General features: G+C 36.5%; 1 protein-coding gene across 3 annotated transcripts; it reads left to right on the forward strand.

The window, feature by feature from the left end:
• Positions 1-1,744: 1,744 nt before the first annotated feature.
• LOC120213161 (transcription factor TGA2-like) lies at positions 1,745-11,646 on the forward strand. Of its 3 annotated transcripts, XM_039211308.1 has the most exons (11): positions 1,745-1,807; positions 7,669-7,775; positions 8,319-8,516; positions 8,716-8,793; positions 8,881-8,940; positions 9,468-9,579; positions 9,642-9,719; positions 10,338-10,460; positions 10,539-10,609; positions 10,698-10,938; positions 11,292-11,646. In XM_039211308.1, exons 2-11 carry the CDS (start codon positions 7,755-7,757, stop codon positions 11,444-11,446), a joined length of 1,137 nt encoding a protein of 378 aa, XP_039067239.1. In that variant the 5' UTR covers positions 1,745-1,807; positions 7,669-7,754; the 3' UTR covers positions 11,447-11,646. The 3 variants fall into 3 exon arrangements, with proteins under 3 accessions (XP_039067239.1, XP_039067237.1, XP_039067238.1); XM_039211306.1 differs by having other exon boundaries at positions 9,642-9,692; positions 10,338-10,609; XM_039211307.1 differs by having other exon boundaries at positions 9,483-9,545; positions 9,642-9,692; positions 10,337-10,609.
• The last annotated feature ends 936 nt before the right edge of the window (positions 11,647-12,582 follow it).

The following is a 12,582-nucleotide window of genomic DNA, read 5'->3' on the forward strand; positions in this document are numbered from 1 at the left end:
GTATAACTCGAATTTCAACATTTAAGATCTAAATTCGACCCGACTCAATTCGTTTTATAAGTTTATAATATGTTTTATTATGCTGTTTTTATTTATTATCTAATTTATATCACATAAAAATAAATTTATAATATGTAATACTATAATATAAACAAAAAACATATCGAATTGTCAGTTACAAAAGAGTAAAAAATTAATAAATATAAAGAAAAATGAGTTATAAAAAATATTAAATAAAAAAAATTATTATCATTAAAAAATAATGATATGAGCAAATCTAAATTGAATTTAGATAAAATTTGAGATTCATAATATTGATCAGATCATATTTAAAGAAGTGTAAAATATATTAATATTATATATAAATTTGATCCAACCTCATAAACTCCTTTAATTATAACACAACTAAATTATCACATCAAATCAAGCAAGCAAAAACATTATATAGAATACATTATACATATACCTTTCAATTAAGCATGTCAAATTTATTTTTAATTGAATTAATCGAGGTTGATTTATGATTGAAGGTTATTTTAAATTTGAATTGTTTCATATTTATATTGATTTTAAGTTGCATGAATTAAGTGGCAACCGTGGTGAAAGAATTATTGTTATTCTTTGAGAATCCGGGTTCGAACACCATAGATGCTAAGGGTGTGAGCGTTCAATGTTGAGAGTTATCCTTAATCAAATAATGCCTTATACTTAACCCAAATTAATTAAAAAAATTAATTTCAAGTTTGAATATTTTTAATTAGCGCTGTTTTAGGTTTGAGTTAGTTTAATATTCAATCATTTTAAGTTACTTTAGATTGGAAATATTATGGGTTCAGGTTGTTTGGTTTATCGATTGAAATTTTCAAGTCATATCATCTTTTAATTGTTTAACTTTAGGTAATTTCAAGTTTGTTAAGTGTGTTATTATAGATGTTAAGTGTGTGTTATTATTTTTATTTCTGGTGCTTTTGACTGTTGAATCTATGTACTATTCAAATGGTCTAGAAGTTTGGTGTTAAAAGTGTGTGTTCTTTTGTTGATTTGATTAGTCAACTTGTTCATAACTTTTCATACTTTCCTAGTTAACTTGTGCGATTCCCTTTATTTTTGTCAAATTCTGATTTGCGAATATTTGGATCCTTGTTGACACAAGGAAAAACCGAGAAATAGATAGGTATCCTTTTTGAAGAATGCTGGACAGACCAATCCGTGTCCTACTTGAAATCGTCTTCTGTGTATTGTTGCATGGATGTGTTTGAACCTAGATAAGATGAACACGATCTTAAAAGGCTTATCTAGACATCAGAAAGAGTTCCGCATCCTCGGATGCCTGCAATTTCTGAGAGCTCTATAACATGATTGATATTATTTCTTTAGCTTCATCTGGTAGATTGTTTTGGATCTGTGTTCTTTTGTTTCATCCAGTTCGTATTTTTGGCTGCCTCGGGGATCACTAGTTTTTTTTCGACAACATGATTGACATCATTTCTAGCTTCCAGCAGCTAGGTGATTTCCTTTGTAGTGTTCTTGGCATTCTTTGGTTTTCGAAGATAATTTCACTGTTATTTTGGATAGGAAGCTTTTGACATGGATTTGCTCTCCCAGTCACTCATATTTTTAGCTGTTTCGGGATTGATTTTGTTTTTGTATTCCTCTGTTACTATCTTTACTGAACGGTGGTTATACTTCTTTCAGTTCATTTCACACTATGCGTTGGCCGTTTTAATTTGTTTTCAAAGTATTAAGGAAGTACGATCATGATTTGTATCTGGTGCAAAATATGAGAAGAAAGCAGCAAAAGGGATGCCGAGTTTTGACTCACCATTATGAATTACCAACATACTGTAAGTTCCTCTCCCTCAATTTATAGTTTCAATCATCTATCCTCTCATGGTTCACTTCCATCCGTTTTCCCTTAAAAATGATCAATTTCACAGATATATTCACATCTTCCTTTATTCGGTTGCCTTTATCATCTCAGTATTTCATATTATATATTCAAATGTTGTTACGTCTAAGTTTCACTCGAATTCTTGGAATAAATCTTCCATTCATTTAATATAGTATTTTATCAAGACCGAATCTTAACATCCTAGATTCAAACGTTCAGTAGGTAGGATTTTCTTTTGATATGTTGCAAGGGGGTGTAGATAATTAGTGCCTTGGTAGCTAAAGTTGTTCGGCTTTGGTGATTACTACGAGAAGAGTCTTTTCCAGGATAGAATATATTGAACTACTATTCTGCGTTTTAATGAAGTTATTTTTGAACAATTGATCTCTTAACCCAGATTTCAGATTTGTCGAAAATTATACAACTGTGAATTGGATGTTTGACGGCATCGCATGGTATCGGTTTAATATTCTGACGTGCCTTTAACATTTCTGTGCAATAAAAGCCTAATAACTGCTTATGAATAAATAAAACACAAATTAGGTGTTTTTACAGTTTTCTGTTGGATCATAAACTTGATCCATTATGGGAGCCTAAACCCAAACCCAAACTAAATTGATGTCATTACTTACATCATTTAATTAAAGATGTCATTGCTTACATCATTTAATTAATGATGTCATTGCTTACATCAATTTAGTTAGGTGAGAGTTAGATATTTGTTGAATTTGTAATGGTTTAAATTAGTTTATTTGTGTGGTGTAGGATTGTTCTTGAGTAGTATAAATACCCCTTCCCATTTTAGTTTTAAGCATCAAGAAAAATTAAGAGCTTCTAAGTGAGTGAAGAAGTAAAGTCTTATAAGAGTGAGTTGTAGTTCTTGTTTTTGAGTGAGAGTACTCTTGTAATATTTGTTTGAGTTTCAATAAAAGTTGTTTGTGTGAGTGTTTTATTTCCAACAAAGTGGCATCAGAGCAAGTTGGAAAGATCGAAGGTCTCGACGAGAGGAATACGACGCCGCCAGAATTTTCTCAATCTGAGTTCTGACGCACCGCCACGCACCGCCGGAAGACTGCTGCCAGAAAATCGAGTTGACTCACCGAGTTGAGCCGATTCAGCCGAGTTGGAGCCCTTGACCGAGTTGTCCAAGTCCCTCCAAAGTTTTTTTTTCATCGTTCCGGATTCATCCGTGTAATCGGATTTTACAAAATCTCATTATATTGAGAGATATGGCAAATGGTATGGCACCATTCCAAGTTCCGACACTCAACAACAACAACTACGACAATTGGAGTATCAAAATGAAGGCACTTCTTGGATCACAAGATGTGTGGGATATCATAGAGAAAGGCTATAATGAGCCTGCGGATGATGATGTTTTTGCTACTCTTACACCAAATCAAAAGACAACTTTGAAGGATTCAAGAAAGAGAGACAAGAAGGCTCTCTACCTCATCTATCAAGCATTAGATGATGATGGTTTTGAAAAGATTCAAGTGCAAGCTCTAGCAAGGAAGCGTGGGAGAAGCTGCAAACCTCTTACAAAGAATCCGAGCAAGTGAAGAAGGTTCGTCTCCAAACATTAAGAGGTGAATTCGAATCCTTAAACATGAAAGCATCTGAGTCTATTTCAGATTATTTCTCAAGAGTAGTAGCTGTTTCTAATCAATTAAAAGAAATGGTGAAAAGTTAGACGATGTGAGGATAATAGAGAAGATACTCCGTTCGTTGGATCCCAAATTGAGCACATCGTCGTGACGATTGAAGAAACTAAAGACTTGGAAGAAATGAAGATCGAACAGCTCCAAGGATCATTGCAAGCATACGAAGAGAAGCATAAAAAGAAGCATGAGTTTACTGAGCAACTCCTCAAGCTGCAACTCAAGGATATGCATGAGAGCCAACGCAATGATAGAAACCAACGTGGCCAAGGCAGAGGTAGAGGCCATGGACGAGGTGGAAGTCGAGGTCGTGGACGAGGCTGGAATTACAACAATAACAATTCCAACAACAACTATGAGAAAGGAGAAAGCTCAACACGAGGCCGTGGAAGAATTAATCCAAACTCAAAGTATGACAAATCTCAAATTCGATGTTATAATTGTCAAAAATTTGGGCATTATGCTTCAGAATGTAGAGCTCCCAACAACAAAATTGAGGAGAAGGCCAATTACGTGGAGGAAAAGACAAATGGCAAATAAACTCTTCTTCTAGCACGAAAGGAAACTGATGGTGGCCAAGCAAATTCCTGGTATCTTGACAGTGGTGCAAGCAATCACATGTGTGGAAGGAAAGACATGTTTGTGGAGCTAGACGAGTCAGTAAGTGGAAATGTTTCGTTTGGAGATGATTCCACAATAGCAGTGAAAGGGAGAGGTAACATTCTTATCCGTTTGAAAGATGGGAGACATCAATTTATTTCAAATGTCTACTATGTGCCCAATATGAAAAGTAACATTTTAAGTTTAGGGCAACTGGTAGAGAAAGGTTATGATATTCATATGAATAATTATAATCTTTCTATAAAAGATGATAAGAATAACTTCATTGCTAAAGTGCCGATGTCAAATAATAGAATGTTCTTGATCAACATACAAAATGATGTTGCAAAGTGCCTGAAAGCTTGCTACAAAGATGCATCATGGCTTTGGCATCTTCGATTTGGGCATCTCAATTTTGGAGGTCTAGAGCTATTATCTAAGAAGGAGATGGTGAAAGGACTACCTCACATCAACCATCCTGACCAACTCTGTGAAGGGTGTCTAGTCGGGAAACAATTCAGGAAAAGCTTTCCAAAGGAGTCAGAGACAAGAGCTAAGAAGCCACTTGAGCTCATCCATACCGATGTGTGTGGACCGATCAAGCCAAGCTCTCTCGGTAACAATAACTATTTTCTTCTCTTCATTGATGATTTTTCAAGAAAAACCTGGGTATATTTCTTGAAACAGAAGTCAGAAGTTTTTGAAGTCTTCAAGAAGTTCAAAGCAGCAGTGGAGAGAGAAAGCGGTAGAAAGATCAAAGCCATGAGATCCGATCGAGGTGGAGAATTTACTTCCAGGGAGTTTCAAGAGTTCTGTGAAGCAAATGGAATTCGTCGACCAATGACAGTTCCTAGATCCCCCCAGCAAAATGGTGTGGCAGAAAGAAAGAATAGAACAATCATCGACATGGCACGAAGCATGCTCAAAAGCAAGAAACTACCCAAAGAATTTTGGGCGGAAGCAGTATCGTGTGCAGTCTACTTGTCAAATCGATCTCCAACAAGAAGTGTATGGGGAAAGACACCGCAAGAGGCATGGAGTGGAAGAAAGCCTGGCATTTCCCACTTGAGAACCTTTGGAAGTATAGCCCATGTTCACGTACCAGACGAGAGAAGAACGAAGCTTGATGATAAAAGCGAGAGTTTTATCTTCATCGGCTATGATGCTAATTCGAAGGGCTACAAGTTGTACAATCTAGACAATAAGAAGTTTGTGATTAGTCGAGATGTGGTCTTCAACGAAGAAGGAGAATGGGATTTTAACTCTCATACAGATGACTTCAATTTCTTTCCTCAGTTTGAAGAAGATGAGCAGACAATGAGGGAGCAACTAGATGAATCTCAACAAGAGCTTGCAACTCCACCCACTTCACCAACATCAACCACTCAAGGAGACTCATCACCTTCATCATCGTCAAGTGGGAGTCAAAGTGAAAGAGTTGTGAAACACACAAGAAGCCTTAGAGATCTCTATGAGGTAACTGAACGACAAGATAATCTTACATTATTTTGTCTATTTGCCGATTGTGAACCAGTGAGCTTTCAAGAAGCGGTACAAGAAAAGAAGTGGAGAGATGCGATGGACGAAGAAATCAAGGCCATCGAGAAGAATGACACATGGGAACTTACCTCACTTCCCAAGGGACATAAGGCGATAGGTGTCAAATGGGTGTACAAAACAAAGCAAAACGCCAAAAGAGAGATTGAAAGGCACAAGGCGAGGCTAGTTGCTAAAGGCTATAGTCAAAAGGCTGGAATTGACTATGATGAGGTATTTGCTCCTGTTGCTCGATTGGAGACTATCAGACTAATCATTTCTTTGGCAGCTCAAAACAAGTGGAAGATACAACAGATGGATGTAAAGTCCGCCTTCCTAAATGGAGTTCTTGAAGAGGAACTTTACATTCAGCAACCATCAGGCTATGAAGTCAAAGGGCATGAAGACAAGGTGTTGAAGTTGAAGAAGGCTCTTTACGGGCTAAAACAAGCACCAAGGGCATGGAATAGCCGAATCGACAAGTACTTCCAAGAGAATGGCTTCAACAAATGTCCCTACGAGCATGCTCTATATATCAAGATCAAAGATGAAGATATTTTGATCGTGTGCCTCTACGTGGATGATTTGATCTTCACTGGAAGCAACCCAAGCATGTTTAATGAATTCAAGGATGTGATGTTGAAAGAATTCGAGATGACAGACATGGGGCTCATGGCGTACTACCTTGGCATTGAAGTTAAGCAACAAAATGATGGAATTTTCATTTCACAGGAAAGCTATGCAAAGGAGATACTGAAGAAGTTCAAGATGGAGAACTGTAAGCCAATAAGCACACCGGCAGAATACGGGATCAAGATGACCAAACATGAAGAAGGCGAAAGTGTAGATCCAACATTCTTCAAAAGTTTGGTAGGAAGTCTACGCTATCTAACTTGCACGAGACCCGATATTCTTCACGCAGTTGGATTGGTTAGTCGCTACATGGAATCCCCAACAACCACCCATTTTAAAGTCGCAAAGAGAATTCTTCGCTATCTGAAAGGTACAATTGACTTTGGCTTGTTCTATTCAGTTTCTAATGATTACAAGCTTGTTGGATATAGCGACAGTGATTGGGGTGGAGACATAGATAATCGAAGGAGCACTACTGGATTCGTATTTTTCATGGGAGATATTGCATTCACATGGATGTCAAAGAAACAACCGATTGTCACATTATCCACTTGTGAAGCGGAATATGTTGCTGCTACCTCATGTGTTTGTCATGCAATTTGGCTTAGAAATCTATTGAAGGAGATTGGTTTGATACAAGAAGAGCCTACCAAGGTTTGTGTCGACAACAAGTCAGCCATTGCCTTAGCGAAGAATCCAGTATTCCATGATCGAAGCAAGCACATTGATATTCGCTACCACTATATAAGGGAGTGTGTTGCAAGAAAAGATGTGGAAGTTGAATATGTGAAGTCACAAGATCAAGTTGCTGATATTTTTACCAAGCCACTGACCAACGAAGACTTCTTAAGATTAAGGAACCTACTAGGGGTCACGAGATCAAGTTTAAGGGAGGGTGTTGGATCATAAACTTGATCCATTATGGGAGCCTAAACCCAAACCCAAACTAAATTGATGTCATTACTTACATCATTTAATTAAAGATGTCATTGCTTACATCATTTAATTAATGATATCATTGCTTACATCAATTTAGTTAGGTGAGAGTTAGATATTTGTTGAATTTGTAATGGTTTAAATTAGTTTATTTGTGTGGTGTAGGATTGTTCTTGAGTAGTATAAATACCCCTTCCCATTTTAGTTTTAAGCATCAAGAAAAATTAAGAGCTTCTAAGTGAGTGAAGAAGCAAAGTCTTATAAGAGTGAGTTGTAGTTCTTGTTTTTGAGTGAGAGTACTCTTGTAATATTTGTTTGAGTTTCAATAAAAGTTGTTTGTGTGTGTTTTATTTCCAACATTTTCTTGCTTGTCACTGCTTTCCTGATTACTTATCTTGTAAATCTGATTTTCAGCTGCACAGAGGGGAGTACGATCCATCCGTTCCCTGTTTCAAATTTTGGGACATTCGACCAATCTGTTGGATTTCACCTAGAAGATGCTGTTAACAAGAGTGCAAGTATGCCTTCAGTAATCTACTCCTTAAAAATCGTAATTGGAGCAATCATTTATAAATATTTTGTTTTTTTTAGGGACAGAAAATTAGATCTCATACACCCTTGATTCGTCTTATAAAGTGATGCATGAAATACGTAAATGTCACATGTCCCATGAATAGAAGTAACAGGTTCAGTATCATTTTTTGGTTGCTGCACCGTTATCTTTCTCGAGTTATATTTTTATCATCTTGTATCAATATGCAATGCATGTTCTTTTTCTCCTTGGTGATTTTAATATTTAGCATTTTTCTGATTGATTATTCGAAGACAACAGTAATGAGTAGAAAGACAACTTTGCTTTATATATCTATAAAGGACTTGATATGAAACGTCACCATGCAGATACCGTGTTTAATTCAACAAAAGTAAGTTGCCAAGAAGTTCCTACTGATCTTGACCTTATCGGCAGTTCGGATAAGGTGGATATTGTTTGTCTTATCATGTAATTAGCTAGCTTTTAGAGTGCAGTAATATAATTCTCTTCTGCTTATTGCCCGAAGCAGACTCCAACTTCATTTACTAAATATCCATCCGCCAACCAAGTTGAATCTCCGAGGTTGCAGTTAGAGAACGGTCAACAAACAAATCTGGTCTCGATACCTATTAGTAGTACGGAGAACTGGGGAGAATCCACTATGGCTGATGGTAGTCCAAAGACTGATATCTCAACAGATGCGGATACCGATGAAAAAAGTCAGAGGGTATGATTTATTTCTTTTAACTTGATAAATATTTTCGGATCATTTTGGATGGTATTGGTTCTTTCTTTGCTTTTGTTGTCTTACTTAGATTGTGGTTCTCATTGAGCCCATTTGTGTAGTATGATCCACGTAGAGGGACTAGGTTTTTGTTGTTGTTGTTAATCGACTTGTCGAGTGTCTGACATTTTACTCCTTGCAGTTTGATAGAGGAAAATCTAGTGCTCTCGTTGCGGTTTCTGATTCTAGTGACAGATCGAAGGGTAATTTGGATCAAAAGGTCAGATAATTTATCTTATTTGCATGGCTAATAGCTAGTAATTTGGTCATGGCGGTGATCATTTGTTGTTAATATTGTATTCTACAGACTCTTCGTAGACTCGCTCAAAACCGTGAGGCTGCTAGAAAAAGTCGATTGAGAAAGAATGTCTTTTCCCTTAACTTTATTCAACTTTTCTTTCAATATTTTTTGATTGTTTGTTTTTCTATTTCCATTGCTCAGTGCAGCTCAAGATTTCTTTGGCGTCTAACTGGTAGAATACACAAGCCTTCTACTTGATTTTCTAGGGGTTCGGGTGTAGTTGAAGATAACATGGGCCGGATAGAGTCGTACATATTTGACCATATAAGAAAGATCTACATATTGCACATAGCCGTTGTACTTCTTTCAATTTTATAATGATTGGGTAATTCGAGTACCATTTTGACAATGAGTGGCTATTTTTTCCTATTCTTTTGGTGGAGTTCTCTTTGTAGCATTCGAGTGCAAAATAACAGAAAGATGACTATTAACCATTGCGTACTTTATGCTTCTGAATTCTCATGATTGTTTCATTTTCGTCACCGTTAACTGTTATATACTTTTTCTCTCAAATTCTCATACTTCTTGTTCGAGTCTTTGAGATCAAATTGAATCTCCAACATCGAGGCACATTATCCATTTTTCTTCGCCAGGCATATGTGCAACAGCTGGAAAGTAATCGTTTGAAGTTGACACAATTAGAGCTGGAGCTTCAGCGCGCTAGGCAACAGGTTAGACTTGATCCTTCATCACTTCACGGATTGCGTACACAGTTTATTATTTTTCTTATTCGAGTATGTACTATTTAACATTGTCTTTCTGTACAGGGTATCTTCATATCAAGCTCTGGAGATCAAAGCCATTCAATGGGCGGAAATGTAATGGTTTTTCGAATCTAGTTCGTGGTAAACTTTTCTTCTAGTGATTGTAATGAGTCTTGTTTGTTGTAGTGCTTCATTGAAGCAACGGAATGCTAGCTAGCTTGCATTAACGGAAACAATTTGTGTATGAGGGGGAGTCCGAGTTCTTTGATTGACCACTTTATTGAGAATTCTGAAGAATAGGAGTCATAGAACTGTATTCATTTTCTAAGACCTTGCTATGTTGCTCTGGCTCTTCTTTTTTCTTGAATTATCTATGCTGGACACCCATGTTCGAAACTTATTTGGAAATCGGCATGGGGATATGGCACTCCAAAAACCCTCCAAATACGAGGAAAAACTTAGACATTCCTATCTCGAATACATACTGGTGTTGGAGACTTACAATAGAGTCTGGCTAGCATCATTGACAAGTGATAGGCTGTCAGTTAGCATAGTACAGGTCAGTGTACAAAGGCCTTACCTGGGAATATATCATCAAAACTAACTGGCGCCATTTCCTGTATCACAAAAACTTGCATTTCGAATGCATGGAGTGTGGTTATATGGGGTATTATCACAAAATTTTTTGTTTGCATTTCGAATGTAACCGTGTATTTATCGGTTTCTCTCTGTGTTTTGTTCTCTTATTTTTCTCTGCAGGTGCCCTGGCATTTGATGCAGAATATGCACGGTGGTTGGAAGAGCAAAACCGGCAAATTAATGAGCTGAAAACGGCTGTAAATTCCCATGCAAGCGATGCAGAACTTCGTATTATTGTTGATGGTGTAGTGGCTCACTATGATGAAATTTTCAGGTTGAAGAGCAATGCAGCTAAGGCTGATGTTTTCCATTTGTTGTCAGGCATGTGGAAAACACTGGCCGAGCGGTGTTTCTTATGGCTTGGTGGTTTCCGTTCCTCTGAGCTTCTAAAGGTAGCTCATCCGAGTCTGCTGCTAAACTTCTTGAGGATGGTGTTTCTTCATATCTCTTCATCATCGAATTCAATGCTTATTCTCGCAGCTTCTCGTAAGCCAATTAGAGCCTTTGACAGAGCAACAGTTGGTCGGGATCGGCAACTTGCAGCAATCGTCCCAACAGGCTGAAGATGCATTATCTCAAGGGATGGAGGCGTTGCAGCAGTCTCTAGCCGAGACATTGTTGACCGGATCTTTAGGCTCGTCGGGATCATCTTGGAATGTGGCAAACTACACGGGCCAAATGGCCATGGCCATGGGGAAGCTAGGGACCCTCGAGGGGTTTATCCGTCAGGTAATGCGTATTTATTATTCTTCATTTTCTCGATTCGTTTCTTTTACTCAATGTGCATAACTTACTAGTGTCGGTTGACATGAAGAGATGAAACCCGAATGATTTTATCGAGTTGGTTTTAATTTTGGATACGAACTAGGAATGGTAACATTAGTTTTTACTAGACTATGGACCGTGTCGTATTTTCGATCTCAGATGTGAAGAATTTGGGTATATATTGCAATCCGAAAACCGGTCTTTTGTTTTCCGAAGGTTTGATCTGGAAGCTTTTCGAGCCATTCATCAATCTTATACTCAAAAACTATAATCTGTCTAGTGTCGTTTTGTGTTTCTAATAAGTTATACATCACCAGGCTGACAATCTACGGCAGCAAACTCTACAACAAATGCACCGGATATTGACAACCCGCCAATCAGCTCGAGCACTGCTTGCGATACATGATTATTTCTCGAGATTACGGGCTCTTAGTTCCCTCTGGCTCGCCCGACCACGAGAGTGAAAGTGTCCCGTCGTGTTTAGACTGTTCCAATGTGTTCAACCGATACAGGTCGTGCCGGTAACTTGACAACGGATCTTTTCAGTCTGAAACTTGTGTTCCAGTTTCAGTTATCCTTGTGATATGTTGTATTGCCTATCGTGAATTATAACCATCTGTGCATTTTCCGCGAACTCAAAACTCAAAATTTTCGTTTACGTCTACTATCTATCTATCATCGTCTACACATTTTTCGGATTGGCCGGTGTTCGAACAGTTTTATTTCAATCGAATCGGCATTTATATTTACAAAAAGTTCTTGTTTTATTTAATAATCAATCAAGTTGTGACATATGATCTTTAATAATGCCAATATCTTAAATAGTCAATATCAAGTTGTGACATATGCTCTTTAATAATGCCAATATCTTAAATAGTCAATATCATGTAATACTAAACACAAGTATCAATTTGAGATTTTTTTAATTTGGTTGTCAATTTGGTCCAAACAAAAACTTAGGTACTAAATTGAAAAGGTTATTAATTTTAAGTATCAATTTATATAATAAGTCTTGGCTATTGTGTTCTCTTATATTGAGTTTGAATTCGGATTATAAATAATTATTTAACTTATTCTGATTCAGAAGTTAAAAAAATTATAAATATTCGAATTAAATTAAATATTATTAAAATTTAAAATATTGAGTAGAATTCAATTCAAATTGATTCATTTATTTTATAAAATTCAAAATTTGAAAACTTAATAAAATAAAACCAGTAAGTATAAAAAATTCAATTAGGACTTTAAAAAATAAAAACAATAGAATTTGTTATACTGAACTCAATTCATTATATTTATTATGATAATTTTCAATTATATTTATTGATATTCATTCTTTTAATCGATTAATTTAAATTTAATATTATAAACGTCTATTAAGAAATCAATATTATTTACATTTGTAATTTTAAACATGAGAAAATAGCCTCAGTGACCAAAAATCCCATATAATATACGATTTTAACCAACTTTTTCCGGATTTTCCAAAATGACCAACAAAATCGCAATGCGATCGCTAATTCGCAACGCGATCTCCATTATCGCAAATAAGTTTCCAGATTCGCAACGCGATTATGACTATCGCAATGCGATTTTCCAA

This window comes from Hibiscus syriacus, unplaced genomic scaffold (assembly GCF_006381635.1).
Source record: "Hibiscus syriacus cultivar Baekdansim isolate YM2019G1 unplaced genomic scaffold, ASM638163v2 tig00110020_pilon, whole genome shotgun sequence".
NCBI classification, from domain to species: Eukaryota; Viridiplantae; Streptophyta; class Magnoliopsida; order Malvales; family Malvaceae; genus Hibiscus; species Hibiscus syriacus.

Excerpts from the sequence above, each read along its gene's own strand:
- LOC120213161 (XM_039211306.1), top strand. The coding sequence starts at position 7,755 with ATGCTGTTAACAAGAGTGCAA. Across the intron at positions 7,776-8,318 it reads TGCTGTTAACAAGAGTGCAA|ACTCCAACTTCATTTACTAA; the intron begins GTATGCCTTCAG and ends TGCCCGAAGCAG. Across the intron at positions 10,610-10,697 it reads GTTCCTCTGAGCTTCTAAAG|CTTCTCGTAAGCCAATTAGA; the intron begins GTAGCTCATCCG and ends TTATTCTCGCAG.